At 41.7% G+C, this 18,189-nt stretch overlaps 1 protein-coding gene across 1 annotated transcript in view; it reads left to right on the top strand.

Moving 5' to 3' along the window:
• SMARCC2 (SWI/SNF related, matrix associated, actin dependent regulator of chromatin subfamily c member 2) overlaps positions 1-18,189 on the top strand; it is a 2,789,858-nt gene that overhangs the window by 1,148,241 nt on the left and 1,623,428 nt on the right. Inside the window, exons 12-13 of the mRNA XM_044083737.1 lie at positions 3,249-3,308; positions 3,393-3,430. Of these exons, the coding sequence (XP_043939672.1) occupies positions 3,249-3,308; positions 3,393-3,430 (98 nt within the window). The remainder of the gene's footprint in view (positions 1-3,248; positions 3,309-3,392; positions 3,431-18,189) is intronic.

An 18,189-nucleotide genomic window follows, 5' to 3' on the forward strand; every position in this document is an offset into this window, starting at 1 on the left:
ACCAGTTGATTGATGAAAGTATTTGGTTAAAGGAGTCTGCATTGAAATTAGAGAGTTTACAGAATTTTATAAAATGGTGTAATTTACATGATTGGGAGGGTATGTTGTTGGATACATGGGTTGTGATATAGATTAGGACTGGATGTAAGTATCCAGTCTAGTGTGGAGCTGATATTGGTGTATTTGGTCAGAAGGTTTGGGGTATTGATTAGTTGGGTAAAGCCATAAAGGTTTATGCTGTAGCTGAGAGGGTCAGAGGATATTGTGTCCCAGTCAGTGTTAACATCACCCACTATTATAGTTTCATAGGAAATGGCTTGTGACATGCAGGCGAGAAATGTTTCAAGGGTAGTGATGTTGTTTCCAGGAGGGATATAAATGGATGCTATAGATAGCTTCTTATAATTGTTAATTTTACAGTTTACAATGAAGATTTCAGCAGGAAGAAAATTGGGAAGTGAGACTGATAGAGGGGAGAGGAAGAGTTGTTCAGAGTATATTATAGCTACTCCTCCCACTTTTTTTGAAACTCTGTCTAAGTGGTACATGTTATATCCAGGGGTCAGGATTTCAAGGTCTGAGATGTGAGGTTTTAGCCAGGTTTCAGAGAGAGTAAATATGTCAGGAGTATGAAGAGAAATCCAGGAATGAAGTTTAGTGACTTTGTTTGTAATGCTTTGGATGTTTAGGGATAATATGTTTAGGTTTTTGGTGTGTGAAGGGAGATGAGGAAGGATTGGAAGAAGACGAGGAAGAAGTAGGTAGAGAGCGGGTGAGGGGTCAGTGGATTTACTCTGGTCAGATAATGCAAGGTCACCCCTTCATTCTCCCTCAGCCCAATGCCATAGTTACCATGAATGCTTCCCAAATTGGGTGGTGGGGCACCTGTTGGGAAAGACAGTCCAGGGCACACAGTCTCCCGAAGAGGCCAAAATGCCTATCAGTGCCCTTAAATGAGAGCTGTCCTGTTAGCGTTGCAGGCCTTCCAAGACACTCTCCCTTCCAGGACCATTGAGATTCAGATGGACAGTATACTAGTGATCTGTTACATCAACAAACAAGGAGGAACCAACCCCCCCCCCCCCCAGTTGGTTTCTGAGCAATGCACAGTCTTGGAAAATCCAAAGTAATTACAGACAAGTTAAGCAGGTCCATTCTAATGCCTCACAAGTGGTCACTCAACATGAAAGTGGCAGAAAAGATATTCTGTTAGTGGAGCCAACCTTGCTGTCACCTCTTTGTATCTCCCTCAACATCAAGTGCAGCAGGTTCTTTGCCCTGATCCCCACAGCAGGTGAATCACCAAGAGACACTGTTCTCCAAGATTGACTCCTTGGTCTCCTCTATGCTTTTCACCCAGTATCTCTAATCCCCAAATTCCTTCAGAAAGCATCTCAGTTGAAGAGCACAGTCATTGTCATTGTTCATTATTGGCGTCAGATTTGGTTCCCATTTCTTTGGCCTCATCTGCTTCACCCCCCCCCTCCCCGTGGATACTGGATCCAGTTCTAGACCTTCAGTCTCACCCGACAGATATGATACACCTGGACATTTTAGGCCCGAAGTTGACCACATGGTTTCTTCATTTCCGTTGACTGCTAAACAGCCCAGCCTCTCTTCCACTGTCCACCGCATTCTTTTATCCTCCCACAAAGCTTCCACTTGAAAAATTTACAGAAGTAAATAGAAAAGATTTGTGTTTTGGGCGCAGCAAAATGGCATTGACCTCTTTTCAGCACCAGTTTTTAGCTACAATTTTTAATGAAGGTGCTAGTTCTTCAACTATTAAAGTACAACTATCTGCCATTTCTAATTTTCACATTAGAGTAAATAATTTGTCTTTGGCTTCTTCCAAACTTTGTAAGGCCTTTATAAGAGGAACCTTTTTCGATAGACCCCCTTTTAAAGATTCCACTCCCTCATGGGATTTGAATTTGGTTTTGCAATTTTTGACCCAATCTCCTTTTGAACCATCAGCCACTAGTGAACTAAATTATGTATATTAAAGACTATCTTTTTAGTGACTATTACCTCTGCTAGAAGAGTATCAGAACTTCAAGCTGTGTCTTCTAAGCCTCCTTGTTTGATTTTTTTATAAGGATAGGATATCCTTACGAACCACTCCATCCTTCCTTCCTAAGGTGGTGTCAGAATCCAGTATCAACCATACTATCAACCTTCCAGGTTTCCTTCCAGATTTCTCAAACAATGGAGAGTATATGTTGGACCTGTTGGATGTTCACAGACAGTTACATTTTTATATACATAGGACAAAACTTTTCAGGAAATCAGATCAATTTGTCTCCTTTTCGGATACAAAATTAGGCAAAACAGTTACTAAAGTGACCTTATCCAAATGGTTAACTGATTGTATTTCCTTTGTTTACAAAAAAATTAGGTTTGTCTTTGCCAAAACCTCTAAAAGCTCATTCCACCAGGTCTGTGGCAACTTCTTCAGTGTTTTTATCCAGATCTTTCTTAGATGATATTTGTGCAGTTGTAACTTGGGCTAATTCTCATGCCTTTAGTGCTCATTAAAAATTGGATCTGGTCTCTAGGGAAGAGCAGCTTTTTCAGCTCGGCGGTGCTCAGAAATATCCTTCCTTAGAGTCCTCCCAGGATTTAGGTAGCTGCGGATTCTGTCCCATTTGTTGAGGAATGAATGAATGACAACAGCAGATAAAAAAAAGTTATGTACTCACCATAACACTTCATCTGTGTTATCCTTTTTCATTCTTCCTTAACTCTCCTCCCTCCAACCCCCTACCATTTTGATTTCTGGAAGGATTAGAAGATGCTAAAGGAACCAATGTTCCTTTATTTGAGCTCTGGATACTGTTGTGTCATATAGGCTTACAGGTCAGCAAACAAGATCTGAGGTATGCTAGGAGACTAGTACATTATAGGTAAGGGAGGCACTTTAGAGTTTGTGTTCCATGAGCTGGAAAAAGTGGCCGGGTTGGATCCGAACCCATTTATTGAGGAAGAATGAAAATGGATAACACAGACGGAATGTTATGGTGAGTACATAACATTTTTATGTACATATATTATGCCCCCGATGGCAACTAAGTTACATTGGTTGTTAAAGTAATAGCTTGCATGGCTTTCCAGCCAAATTTCTGCAGGTAGCATAGCATTGCTCATGTGTTTGTTGGAATGATAAAGTTTAACATGATAACATGTTGCTTCATTAACAGATTTTAATATTATATTAGTTAACGTCTGAATTTTGACTTTTTGTTTAGTGAATACAAAGAAGGATTCTGAATCTGCTCCTGTGAAAGGTGGCATCATGACGGAGATAGGTAAGACAATGTTTTTTATGTTGTCCTTCTCACTGGGAAGAAACTTATTTGCATTTTTGTACCACTGTTTTTCATGTCTTACAGATGAGCAAGAAGAAGAAAACCCAGAAACACCTGGAAAGGTAAGAACAGCATGTGGCAAACTAAGACAGGAACTGCAGAATTATTGATTGAAAGCAGTAGAGCCAGCCAGAAAAGTATTTGGGCAAAAAAAAAAAAAACACATTTTCTTTGATGGATATGTTTGGAGAGCAGGATTTCACTGTGACTACCAAGTGCAACCACAGAATCTCTGAATTGACAGTAATAAGAAGAGAGCACAGGGATGCAACCCTTGCATTCTGGATGTTGGACAATGAGGCCTTTCACATTCCCAGGTAAAGGCAAGCACTGTGTAAATACCATTACAATGATCCTATTTCTTCCAGTCCATCTGATTCTGATATTGAGAATTGAGATGCTTGTTGGATCCAATCTGGTTGTCTTGTTAATGCTCCTAGCCTTTAGCTCTTTTAGACAACTTTTGTAATGCCACTATTCTCACTGTGTCTTCAGATCTAATTTGCTAAGTTTGAGTTTGGATGGATCTGCAATTGTTTCAGCTAAGTGCTACTTATAGGTTCATAGGTGTGTACTAGGCTAATGGCCCTGGAACCTTTACAAGCCTAGCCCATAGGTTTACCCTTGCATCGTGCCACCTGACCTTAGCTCCCAATGCCTCTGTCGAGTAAAGCCACTGGAGTGATCCCTGGGGTGAATTTTCTATTTCCCATCCACTCATGAAAATTTCTCTTGAAGAGGAACATTGAGGTGCTCTGTTGACATGTATGGGAAGTCTATTCCATAGCATGGGCAGTCTTTGGATTATGAACCTGTCCCTCCAGCATGTTCTGTTGATTTTGGTAATGAGGTTGAGGTCTCTGGAGTGTGTGGTATGGAGGGTTTTCTTTAGATGTAGTATTTCTAACAGAGCTGGTTCAGACATGGCTTTGTCAGTCAAGCAGAGATCACCTCTAAGTAGGCGATATGAGACAGAAAATAGGTGGATTTGTTTTAGTCTGTCTATATAGGATAAATGTTTAAGGCCTAGGATCCTCTTTGTGAGGTACTTTTGTGGCCTTTCCAGTTGGTGCAGGTGTTTAGTAAGGTACATGCCAAATGGGGCATTGTACTCAATGATTGGCGTAATGATTGAAGAATAGAGGGATACAATGACCTCTTTCTCCCTGGATGCAAAACCCTTAATAATGAGATGTGCCACATAGAAGAACTTTCTGACCACAGTGACAATGTGGTGGTCAAAAGAGAGGTTGTTGTCAACCTGTGCTTCCAGATCTCTTATAACGCCTTCTGTGTTCAGTGGACTACCATCGATGTGGTAATTCATGGGAACTGGGTTTTTCCCAAAGGGGATGACAACACATTTTTTGGCATTGAGCTTAAGCCATGGTTCTGACACCATAGGTTCATAGATTAGTACTAAGCTAATTGCCCTTGCAAGCCAATTTAAGCCTAGCCAATTATCCCTTGTGAGACTCAAACCCTGCACCTTGTGTTTGTAAGGCAAACACCTTAACCATTAGGCCACCCTCCCAACCGGTTTAGTACAATTTTGAGTTTGTTGTTCTCAGTGAGGCCTTTTTGTAGGATGTCAACATCACTCAGGGAGTTAATAATAGCTCCCAACTTGCAATCGTCTGCGAACTTTGTCAGTTATTTTTTATCTTTCATATAATCTCAATCATAATACTTTACCTTGTCTAAGTGTTTAATATTTTTGACATTTCTGCTTATATTTCCTCTGCTCAAATAAAAAAAAAAAATTATCTCCTATGTTGGTGCTTAGGTATGGAGGCCTAACATGCCTTTATGTCCTTCGTTATCAATAGTTATAGCTTATTTACTCAAAATTGTACTGAAGTAGCCATGGTGGTGCAGCGGTAGCATTGTCGCCTCACAGCAAGATGTTCTCCCATTCGATTCTCGGCTGAAGCACCTTCTGTGTGGAGTCTGCATGTCCTCACCACGGCCGAGTGGCATTCGAAGACATGCGTGAATGGGCGTGCCTCCGTTGAAGGTTGGGCGTCGAGCTGGCACCTCTTCACCGTAAAATCTACTCCCAGTCATTAGCGGACCGGAGTTCCACTGTGGCGACCCCTAACCGGGAAATGCTGAAAGAAGAACTACTAACTTATTCTAAAGCTGTTTTTCATAGCACTATCCTTATTACCATATTTCCTTAACAAGCTTTCTTCTGACTTTGTAAAGCATAATCTGATTGTTGTTTGTTCTTGTTTTCTGTTTTCTTGTCTTTTTATTGTATTTGCATTGATGTAGAAAAAAGATTCAAGAAATGCAGCCAGTTTGGCCATAAAATCCCACCGCAGTACACCCATGACCTTCTGTGTGATGTGCCAGGGGCCAGGCTAATCAACAGTGGATTATTCTATGTGCAAGTCCTTTGGGCCTTGGTCTTTAGCAAAAAGTAAAACAATAAGCTAATTTTGAAATGGCTAATTCCATTTGAAACAGCAAAGGATAGCCCTGATATGGAGAAAGGAGAACAACAGAGAGACGAGAGAGAGAGGAAAAGAGAAAAGGAAAGCAAGAAAATTAATTTGGAGGTGTTGGATGCCAGTTCAGCACCAGACTTGCCCAGGTGAAACACATTGCATCTAACTTTGGCATCAGTTTCAGTGCATTCCACTTTTCTACTGATTGCTGCTCGATTGGAGCTAATTTTTACCCAGAACCAGTCACCCAAAAAGTTACAGCTTTCATGGTTCATGACTTTGCGTCCTCCTTCCACATCCTCCTTTAAGTCAACCAGGTCCTTCTGGATTGTTTTAGACTTTGATTGTGATTAAATGATGAGGGCTTTTCTGATGGCTTAAATTGAGATGGATACGGACACTGTTCCACTTAAGTACGGAGTGGTGCAATGGCCAAATTACCAACCAAACCAAACAAAAAACAGCCAGCACCATTTTTCAGCTTTTAAATTCATTTAATTCATAATTATCTCAAGTAAAAGCACATCCTGCATATCGGTTTTGGTTGTAAGCCTTCATCATTGCATAATAAACACTCATTACATCACATTTAAATACCCAAATACCAACCCCATTTGGTTATTACAACTACTCATTAAGCCCTGGTGCGGTCAAAGCACCCAATTTGATAATCCATATTTGTTATTTATAATTCAAACTTTGATGCCCTCCTATTTTATTATTTGTATGGAAATCTACTCTATCAATAACAGTAATCATAAATCTGACTGACGCATGTTTTAAAGTGTGTTTATACAAAGACTAGTGGAGTTAGCACATCGAATATCACTCAAGTGTTCTGACATCCTTAATTTTAAAGGCTGTGATGGTTGTCCTACATAAAATACAGAACATGAACAGGTAGCCAAATATACTACCAAATCTGTGCTACAGTTCCCATAAACATTAATGTCAAAAACTGAGAGCTAGTTCTAGAAGAAAAGCATTTATCCTTAGTAACAAATTTGCAAGAATCACAGTGTCCACAAGGAAAACAGCCCACTAGTCTCCGTCCATCCAATACTAACTGATGCTTCCCCCTAACCTTCTTGTGACTTTTTTCTAATGGTTAAACCATCCAGCCATTGTTTTTCCCTTTCTGTAAGAAAAGAGGCATCTAGAAGGTAATAAATAAATATCAATAAATACAATAAGTCACCTGTAGAATCTCCACGCTGTTCATATATCAGAATTTTACATACTGGTCACTTCTTTCGGCTGCTCCCGTAGGGGTCGCCACAGCAGATCAACTGTTTCCATTTCTTCCTGTCCTCTGCATCTTGCTCTGTTACACCAACCGCCTGCATGTCTTCTCTCACCACATCCATAAACCTTATCTTAGGCCTTCCTCTTTTCCTGTTACCTGGCAGCTTCATCCTTAGCATCTTTTTCCCAATATACTCTGCATCCCTCCTCAGCACATGTCCAAACCAAAGTAATCTTGCCTCTCTGCCTTTGTCTCCAAAACTTCCAACATGGGCAGACCCTCTAATATACTTATTCCTAATCCTGTCCATCCTCGTCACACCCAGTGCAAATCTTAACATCTTCAACTCTGCCACGTCAAGCTCTGACTCCTGCCTTTTTGTCAATGCCACTGTCTCCAACCCATATAACATAGCTGGTCTCACTACCCTATTGTAGACCTTCCCTTTCACTCTTACTGGTACTCGTCTGTCACAAATCACTCCTGACACTCTTCTCCACCCACTCCATCCTGCCTGTACTCTCTTCTTCACCTCTCTTCCACACTCACCATTACTCTGAACCTGTCACTATAGTTGGAATATAAATACTATTGTTGTTATGATAGATGACAACACTTACAATATATAGAAGTTGCCTACATATAGTTTATCAGTGACAAAAATATACACATATACCATCTTACTCCATAAATTATGGTTTTCAACAAGTCCAAGCTCATTCTCTAGTGTTTCTAGGTTTCCATCTCAACACATCCCTCATGATGGCCTTTCTTCCTTCAGGGAAGATTAATTTCTTAGCATGCTATTTTCTATTTAAGGCAAACCTTTATCCATCTTCTGCAAGAGTGGTTCTGAAATCCCTGAGATATATGGCATCTACAATACAAGTGACTACATTTGCTAGAATGCATATGAGGAAAATTCAGTGGTACCTAAAATCTGTTTGGGCACAGCACTGTCATCCTCTGCCATTCCCAGTTTCCTGTCTTGCCTTTCATGAAGAAATAAATGATGTGTTGTTGTCCTATCTTGCCTTCATTCTTACTAGATTGGGTTTGGATCCGATCCTTGGATTCAACTTTGCCTTTATATTCAAGCTCAAGGTCTTCTGCCAGCTGGTGGCTAAAACCTATCCCAGTATGCCCAGAAAACCTCTCCAGATCTTGTTTGCTGCTAAACAAGATTGGGTGCTCGTTCTGCTAGCTATATTCTTTATTTTTTCTTCAACTTTGGTAATAAGTTATTGTTGGCTGTTATTTATTTTCAGATAGTTAGTTTTCTATTGGATAGTTTTGTTTCCATTTTTTGTGGCTGTTTTTCTGTTATTGGCCATCATCTTTTGTTCAGACCTTGTTGTCCCCCTCCCGGCTTCCCCTTTTAAAAGATAAATAGCCTGTTTACGTTAGAGGGCTCTTATTCCTGTCATTTGTCGGTTTTCTCTTTCTGAAGTCCCATTGAAGACAGTTTGTAAGTTAGAGAACTGCCTTTCCTTTTAGCCAGTTTAAGTTGGAGGATTCTCTTTCCCCTTCTGTGTCCCAGGCATAGCCCATTTAAGTTAGAGGGGTGTGCCTTCCTTTATTTCTCTCTATTTTCCCCTTTTCCTTCATATAACTGCTGTTAGTGTTAAAAAAAAAAAAAAAAAAAAAAGTTGTTCTAAAAAAATCTGTGAATTTTTGCTACATTTTTTTCTGTCAGAATGTCTAATAAGGATTCAAATCCATTAGGTTTCAAAACATGCGAGGGCTGTGGGCAGAAAATGCCCTTAGGTGATAGACACATGCTTTGCATCTATTGGCTTGGAGCTGTCCATCTCCTGGAGTCCTGCTCTGTTTGCCATGCTTTTAACCACAGAGCTTCAAGCTCTGCCCTTTTAAAGTTGATATTGAGAGGACTATTGAAAACTCCCTTCTCAGAGGCTTTAGAAGAAGGTCCTGGTTCATCTAAATCTGACAAGTCTCCAGTTTCAAAATCAAACAAGTCTGGGAAGTGATCCTCCTCTTCTACCTTATCTGAGCCATCAAAAAAGGTTTCCAAAACTTCTACACTGGATCCAAAGCCTATCGGATCCGAAAAATCTTCAGCTCTGACACCATCTTTCTCAGTGCTGGTAGAATTTGAAATACGGAGCCGGTCTCCATTCTTGGAGCCGTTCTCCCCTACACTAAGGTCACCAATTTTACAGCATTCTAAGTCTCCAACCCCCTCGACTCAGTCTTCCAGAAGCCTTTCCGACAATGACATGGATTGAGTGGTATAGAGGCTGTTGAGGACACCAGCACTGGCCAAGTTGTTGTTGGATCCAACCCCAAGGGCTTTGGATCCTACGACATCCACTCTTCTGCTCTGATTCCTCCTCCGATCCGACCCTGGACTTCGGAGTCAGAAGATCTGGAGCTGATGTTAGTGGAACACTCAGATCTGAAACCTATGAGGGGATCTTCGGATCCGACCATTGCTCCGATGTCCTTGGCTCCATCGGAGCTCAAGGAGTCTAGGAGCCGACACTCTCCAATCGGGTTCGGGGAGGTGAGTCAGATCGGACAGTTGTTGGATCCCGCCTTGCCTCTTGGAGCTTGGGCTCGGTGAGCTTGGCTCCTACTTTGGCCTCTGGCCCATTATCCTTGATTCTGGGGGTTCCCCTTGACTTGTTTGGATCCAGGAATATCCTCGGATCAGGGACTGATGGCTTTTGACTTGATGAGGAGACTGCTGTCTCCACAGACAGGTCTGCGGTCCTCTCCAGATGTTCTACCCCCCAAAACACTGGTGTCTGCCTGTATACCCTTCCATCCATAGGGACACAGAGATCTTAGGCCTCAGGATGCCCCACAGGGCATCCCCCCACTTGTCTGAAACCTCTCCAGAGTACCCCTCTGAAGAGGTCTCCCAGAAGAGACTATGCAAGAGGAAGTATTTAGACTCCCTAGAGGAGTCCATCACTTCTGATACGTACCTCGATGAAGCTGAAAGGGTCCCCATGGTCACCTCCTGATGATGTCTCCTTTGGAGACATCCTGGAAATGCTGAAACAGAGAGGCGTCTGGAAGTCCAACAACCCTTCAATAGAGGAGTCCGTATACCTGAAGGCCTTCAGATCTCGCCCTTCCTCTTCTTGGGTGCCTCCACCTTTCGACGAACTTATGGACCTAGTTTCCCAGAAGGTGTGAGAGTCTCCAGATTCAGTGGCACCTGTTCCTAGGAGGCCAAACAAATTTATCACATCCCCATCAGACAAGACCTTTCTAACCAAAGGAGTCCCAGTAGATGCTGTGGCGTTTACGGCAGCCACCAAGAACGAACTCTCTGAGACATCTTCTGTTCATCCACTGAACAAGGAGTCTTGGATAATGGACAGATATGGAAAGCGCATTTTTTTCTTCAGTGACTTTTTCCCTCAGATCGTTGAATTACTGTACTCATTTTTACTAGGTTGCAGAGAGACGACCTGAAAGAGCTAGGAGATGCTCTCCAAGGTTTAGTGGCTTGAAGGGGTTTCAGATAAGGTATCCCCTCAGCTCTCTACCTTAAATTCAGCTGTCAACACCTCCATGAGACTAATTTCCTGTGCAGGGGATGGAGTAAGTAGAGCAGCGGGTTCAGGAATTTCCCTAAGGAGACATTCCTGGATGCTATTGTGTGACTTTGCGGAGTCCTTTAAATCTTCCTTTGTGAATGCCCTGTTTGTTGGCTTGTCTCTGTTCGGGCCCAAAGTTAAGGACACACTAACCAGGTGTGAGCAAGAGGAAAGACTGTCTGCAATAGGAGACTGTTTTCCCATGCCTACCAGACCTTACCTCAAAGGTCAGAAAGGAAGTGGCAAAATGTGGTTCTGAAAATCTGAGAGAGCTTTCCAGTGCACATGTGTTGAATCTTCCCCCAGGTGTAGAGGGGGAAGTAGTAATGGAAGATGCCAACCATGTAGCAGAAGGGGGTCCACAGAATCAGGGCGACAGAGATTCTTTCTTTGTTAAGCCTTTTCAGTGCTCCTAAATGGAGGCCCCTCTTGTCCATCTCTGGAGGCAGTTGGAGGCTGCTTATCTTTGTACCCTGAAGCCTGTCAACAAATAAAAGACAAATGGGTACAAAGCATCATATCCAGAGGTTACACCCTTTTCCTTCACTGTTCCAAACATAAAAAAGATTCCAGATGTTCCACCCAGTCAAAGGGAACAGGCAACTTTAGAAATTCAAAAGTTGTTAGACAAGAGAGTCATCCAAACAGTCCCTGCAGACCAAATAGGATCCGGAACTTACTCAAGATTCTTTATAGTTCCAAAGAAAACAGGGGACTAGCGACCAATTCTGGATCTCAGCAATTTAAACAAATTAGTAAGAAAGTCCCAAGTTCCAGATGGTAATACTGCAGTCAATACTCCCTTTTCTGGGACAAGATGATTGGATGTGCTCTATAGATCTCCAGGATACGTGCTACCACATAAAAATGGAGAGGCGATCCAGGAGACGCCTGCGCTTTCAGCTGGGAGCCAGTCACTACCAATTTCAAGCTCTGCCCTTTGGTCTCATGACAGCCCCCAGTGTGTTCACCAAATGTATGGCAGTAGTCGCGGCTCATTTGAGATGCCTAGGATTCCAGGTGTTTCCATATTTAGACAACTGGCTCCTAACCACCACCACCAAGCATCTACTAATAAAAACAAGAGATACCTCCTTGCAACTCTGCTCTTACCTAGGAATAAACTATGAAAAATCTACCTTGCTGCCTTCTGAGCATATAGTATTTATAGGAGCAGAATTGGATTCAACAAACATGATGACCAGACTCCCACCAAAAAGAGTTTTAAGTTCTAAGACGTCAGATTTCATATCTCTTAACAAAGAAAAAAGCTCAAGCAAGGATAGTCCTAAAAGTCTTGGGAATCATGGTAGCAGCAATAATTCTGATCCCCCTGAGAAGTCTACACATGAGAATTCTCCAGTGGCTGCTGTCCACTCAGTGGTTGATGCAGGAACTGCCGATGTCCCACAAGAAGATAACAGAAACTTGCAAGAAGGAATTTCATTGGGGGCTTTACTGCACTCAAGTGACTCTAGGTCGACCATTTGTACTTCCCCAACCACCGACCTCAGTGACCATGGACGCCTCTCAGATAGAGTGGGGGGGGTCATTATCTAGGAAAGATAGTCCAAGGCACCTGGCAGGATTACGAGCCCCACTTGCACATCAGTGTCCTAGAGATGAGAGCAGTGCTTCTAGCGGTGCAAACATTTCAGGACTCTCTTCTGGGAATTATTGCAATACAGACAGAGAACGTGTCAGTTGTATTGTACATAAACAAACAAGGAGGAACCAGATCTTACCCCCTTTGTCAAGAGGTCCTGAGAGTATGGCAGTAGGCGACCTCCTCCCAATGTTTTCCGACACATCCCGGGGAAATCCAACATGATAGCAGACAGGCTCAGCAGAGCGATTCTGATGCCTCACGAGTGGTGTCTGAAACAGGAAGTAGTGGAAAGGTTTTTCCACAAATGTGGCCAGCCATGTTGCAGTCTTTTTGAGACATGCATGAATGCCAAATGCAGCAGCTACTTTGCTCTTATCCGCCCTTCAGGGGAGTCACCAAGGGATGCACCTGTTCATGATTGGCCCTTGGGTCTCTTCTATGCCTTTCCTCCCTTTCCACTAATACCCAAAGTACTTCAGAAAGCCAATTTCTTGGGAAGGGACTTGATACTCATTGCCCCATACTGGCCTCATCAAATTTGGTTCAACAAGAAAAATATATAGAAAGAAATGGAAAAGATTCTCTTATGGGCTCCTCATAATCAAATTGGCCCATTTTCTGCCCCAGTGAACTCCATTCTAGAATTCCTAGCAAAGCTATTCAATGAAGCTGCAGCTACCATTAGAGTTCAGCTAGCAGCAATATCCAATTTCCATTTAGGTGAATCTGGCCTCAATATTATGTCTCATAGGCTGTGCAAAGCTTTCCTTAAAGGTACTTTGTTATTAAGACCACCTATCAGAGACTCTGCAGCACCAAGGGACTTAAATTTCATCCTATCTCTCTTAATTTTCCCCCCGTTTGAGCCAGCATCATCTTGCGAACTCATGTTTTTGACATGGAAAACTATTCTCTTGATAGCAATTATCTTTGCTAGAAGAGTGACAGAGCTGCAAGCCTTGTCTATAAAGCCCCCATACTTGCTTTTCCATAGGGCAGGGTGTCCTTACGAACAAACCCTTCTTTTTTCCCCAAAGTATGTTCAGACTCAAATTTGAACCAAACTATAGCCAGCCTTCTACCCAAATTATAAAAATAAGGTAGAATACATGTTATATTAGCTGAATGTGCATAGACAGTTATGTTTTTACTTACACAGAACTAAGGAATTCAGAAAATCTGATCAGCTTTTTATCTCCTTTTCGGACTCAAAGAAAGGTACCCCGATCTCTAAGGTAACACTTTCAAAATGGCTTTCAGATTGCATAGCTTTTATCTATACGTCTCAAAATAGAGAACTCCCCAAAAGAGTTAAAGCCCACGGTACAAGAGGCATTGCAACCTCTTCCACTTTTCTGGCTAAACTACCAATTGATATCATTTGTGCTGCTGCAACATGGGCAAGACCACATACCTTTATCACTCATTGCAAAGTCAATTTGGCCTCTAGGAACAGGGCCTCTTTTGGTTCCACGATTCTGAAGAATATTCTCTCTTGAGCCACCCAAGAAAGATGATGCTAGGGATGCTGTCCCAACCTAGTAAGAATGAAGGCGAGATAGGACAACACATAAAGAAGTTATGTACTCACCATAACATTCCATTTGTGTTGTCCATCTTCTCCTTCATTCGTACATCCCACCCACCAATCCCCTGACCATTTTTACTCCTGGAAGACCAAGTCTGTATAATCGGATTACCTTAATCTCTGACCTTCTTCATCTGACTCTGAGTTGTTTTTTACTGTGATATTTTCATACCATTATTATAAGAGCAAACAAAATCTGGTGAGGTTTTCTGGTGCATGCTGGGATAAGGTTTAGCCACAAGCTGGCAGAAGACCTCGAGCTTGAATGTAAAGGCCGAGTTGTATCCAAGGATCTGATCTGAACCCAACCTAGTAAGAATGAAGGTGAAGATGGACAACACACATGAAACGTTATGGTGCGTACATAACTTATTTTTCTGGTGGATCACTCGGGTAAGGGAAAATCCGGAAGTTTCCTTTCTTATTTCACCTCCTTTGCATAAGATCTTTAGAGATGCATCATATATGACCTGGGGGTCTTGTTCAAAGATTTTCAAGTATGGGGACTTCTGTCAAAAAAGACAGAAGAGACCATATAAATGTAAAAGAAACAAAGGCATTCATTCTTGTTCTCCAATTTTTCCATTACCTTTGGTAACCAGGGACTTTCCAGGTCCTGATAGATAATTTTCCACTGTGGCACATCAGCAAACACAGGGGAACACATTTTACCACCTATGCGATCAGCAGTGATTGTTTGAAATATGCTGTTCAACATGTCTTTTCTTCCAAGCAGTTTACATCCCATTAGAACAGCTTGGCAGACTGCCTGAGAAGATCAAGGGCAGAACCTCACAAGTGGATGTTGAACATAAAGGTCTTCCTTCATATGGTTAAGCTTTGAGGTACCTCCAAGATAGATATTTTTGCCAGCAGTATAAGTAGTCAACTCAGAAAGTTTTGCTCCAGAATTCTTTGCAAGGAGGCCTCGAGAATGGACACCTTTTATTTTCCACAAAAAAGAAAATTGTTTTAGGCCTTCTCTCCCTTTCCCCTCCAAAAGGTCATCCTGAAGATTCAGAAGGATAGCCCCAAAATTATTTTAGTGACCCCTTTTTGACCAAGACAACAGTGGTTTTCCTTTCTGTTCCACATACCTCTAGCCAAGGGCAGTCAACACATATTATCCCACAGATTAAACTGATGTACCGCCTCCCCTGAGCATCTCTCTTGAGGCTGGTGAAAGCCCAGAGAATCACCCAGTTATGCTTTTGGATTCCTGTACTGTGACCTGTTCAGAGGCCGGCATGGATCTGGCTTTTCACACGTCCTCGGAGGCTCTGCAGATGTCTCTCTCAAATTTTCAGAGTGAACCACGGCTAATAATATCTAAGGGGTGTTTCACAGATTATTGTTAGGGAGGAGATTCCCACTACGTTGATTGTTGGCAGGGGTCTGAACCTCATAAGATGTTTAGTGCTGACAGCTAATTATTACAGCTAATAACAAATGTGCTCATCATTAAATAAAATTTCTGCGGTGCTTGGCTACTTTCCCTGGCTAACGTGGTTTGTGTTTCATTAGTTTGGCTTTTGGAGTTTGTTTTTGGAATTTCTTAAAGGGATCCTTCATATTAGATCTCCCAAGAAGTGTATTCCTCCTTCCTGGGATCTTAATTTTGTCCTTGAGAAATTGGCTCAGGTATCTTTTAAACCTGCAGCTTCGGCATCCTTGCAGCATTATTCTTGGAATACTGTCCTCCTTTTGGCCCTTACTTCAGCTAGATGGGTGTCTGAGCTTCAGGCACTTATGGCTATTCCCCTTTTTTGTTTTTTTTTTTGTTTTTTCATAGCAACAGGGTGTGTCTTCTTACTAATCCTTCTTTTATGCCCAAGGTGGTTAATGAGTTGTCAGTTAATCTGTTCATTTGCCTCCAGTTTTCCCTTCTCTGTCATCTGCCGGTGAGAAAGTTCTTCACACCTTGGATTTACATAGACAGCTCAGATTTTATTTGGATAAGACTAAGGCAATTTGCAAGTCTGAGCAACTTTTTATTTCTCTTTATTCTATGTCTTTTGGTGTGGCTGTTTCTAAACAGGCCATTTCCTCATGGATTTCTAAGGCTATTTCCTTTTGTTATTCATGTCATGGAAAAAAGCCTTTCTGCCTCTATAAAGGCTGATTCTACCAGGGCTGTGGCTTCTTGTGGTGTTTTTTCTAAGGGCTTGGATACCAATTTAATCTTTGAAGCTGCTACTTGGTCCTTTGTCCATGCCATTGCTAAGCATTACAAATTGGATACTGTTTCCAGAGCAAGAGATGGCTTTGCCACAACTATCCTGTATTGTTTTTTGGAGGGTTCTTCTACCCAACTTTCCTGTTGAACTTTTGTAATCTCCCTTTAGTGAAGAATACTTCAGCAGTGATATGGAAGGATATAGTACAGTTGTATAAAATCTTACCATAACAATAGATGTCCTTCTCTTCACTGTTGCAGTATTCGCTCTCTCCCTCCTCCATTTTCTTCTCCCTTTATCTTTCTGGATACACATTCCTCTTTTTTTTTCCTTGGACTGTTGTTCCTCCTGGGGATCTTAAGTTCTAGGTATGTACGTCCATATGTCACCTTTATGCTCTACGCTGTGAGTGGAGATACATGTGACGTACAATTTTCCTATAACAACTTAAGGGTTTTGTATACTGGCCAGACGTCGGGCTACCCTTGGCAGGGGATCCCTTTAGGGAAGAATACTGCAGCAGTGAAGAGAGGGACATCTACTGTTATGGCAAGATTTTACACAACTGTACTTTCTTGACGAAGGTCATTAACATAACCTCCTTTATGTATCAAGAAAGCATTCATATATAGTCCTTGTCCTTTCAGAAATAAAACATGTCAGTTCAAATGAATAGTATATATCCACACTGTCCTCGGCCTGCAGCAGAAAATAAGTCACACACCCAAAAGGCTGCATGACCTGTGAGCCAAACCAGAAAATGTTCAGCTGTTTGATGCTCATCATATTGATCAGTGCTGTAGTAACCTTAGGTATATGGGTTATATCCTGGGAAGGATATAACAGAAGGACAACTTCCAGAGCTTCTGGACACCTTACAGGCACCCAAATCATCAGGCAGCTTGAACTGAGCTGACTAAAAAAAACAAGTTTGAGTGCAAAACCCTTCAGAGCTTTGCCACTGTTGAAGACTACACTTCTCTGAGGATTTTGAGGATTGACAGTTGGCTTGTGCCATTCCTTTGCTGGGCAGGTAAGTTCCCTTTGCAAAAAAAAAAACAAAAAAAAACCTTTTTCTTCATTTTGTTGATGTTTTATTGCCTTCCTCTTCAGGAAAGTTATTTTAAGGCTAGGAGTGTTGTGTTTTAACAGACTGCCTCTAGACTGTAATGTACTTTTAAAAGGAGCACTATTTTTTTCTGTTAGTTTAAAAGTAGTGTAAAGTAACTGAAAACATTTTTTCTGTGGATAAATTTAATTTAATGTTTATTTTTCTTTTGTGCTGTTGGAAATTGTGTTTTGAAGTGCTTTTTACTGTGTTTTTCCTGAAAAAATAAATTTTAATGGTTTGATAGTGTTTACTGACAATTGCTGCTTGTCTTTCCTGGGAAAGCCGCATCATTTTCAACTTGACCATGGAACAGTCTACCAGTTCCATGGTCGGTCGGTCCTTGTTTTAGCCACAAAAAAAAAAGCAAACAGCCTTTTGCCACTACAGCAGGCTAGCAGTTTGCCTCAGCAGCAGTTGGCTAACTCTCCTACAGCCATTTGTTATACCTCAGACCACTCATCTTTTATTCCTCTGGTGTACTACCTACATCTACTGTGGACCAGGGGTTATCCATGTTTTCTGCGGCTATTGAGGTCCCCTGAGTGAGCAAGAGAAAGCTACTTCTTGTCGGTTCTGGGAGAGTGAACAAGGAAGTTTTCCTTGATGTGTCAGAATGCTGTGCCTATCCCTGGGAAAGCAGCTGCTGATGTTAGTAACGTGGTTGGCCCCAGTTTTTCTGTCAATAAGAAACAGAAAACCAAGCATATATCTGCTTCTCCTTGTATTTCTTTGGATAAGAGTAATTTAGTGAGTCTGGCTTCTGGTATAATTCAGGCTATTGATCCATTTTGGAAAGTAGTTTGTGGTAAAAGAAAGAGGGAATTATCTTTTTCTGAAGGGATTCAAGTTTATGAATCTGAACAGGAAGATGCAAGGATGGATACAGTTTTTTTTTTACTCACATTTCTGATTCAAACTCAGAAGTGAGTTTAGTTTCTGATTCTTCCTGTGGGGGTTTCTCCTTGAGTCTGTTGATGGAAAGTGTAAGCGTTTTCAGTGGGGGAACACTAAGGTTTCTTAGTCCATCAGAAAATACTATTGAGTTGTTGCAGAAGAATTTTA

Source organism: Protopterus annectens, chromosome 9.part0 (genome assembly GCF_019279795.1).
Source record: "Protopterus annectens isolate FY-2018-M chromosome 9.part0, PAN1.0, whole genome shotgun sequence".
Classification (NCBI taxonomy): Eukaryota; Metazoa; Chordata; order Ceratodontiformes; family Protopteridae; genus Protopterus; species Protopterus annectens.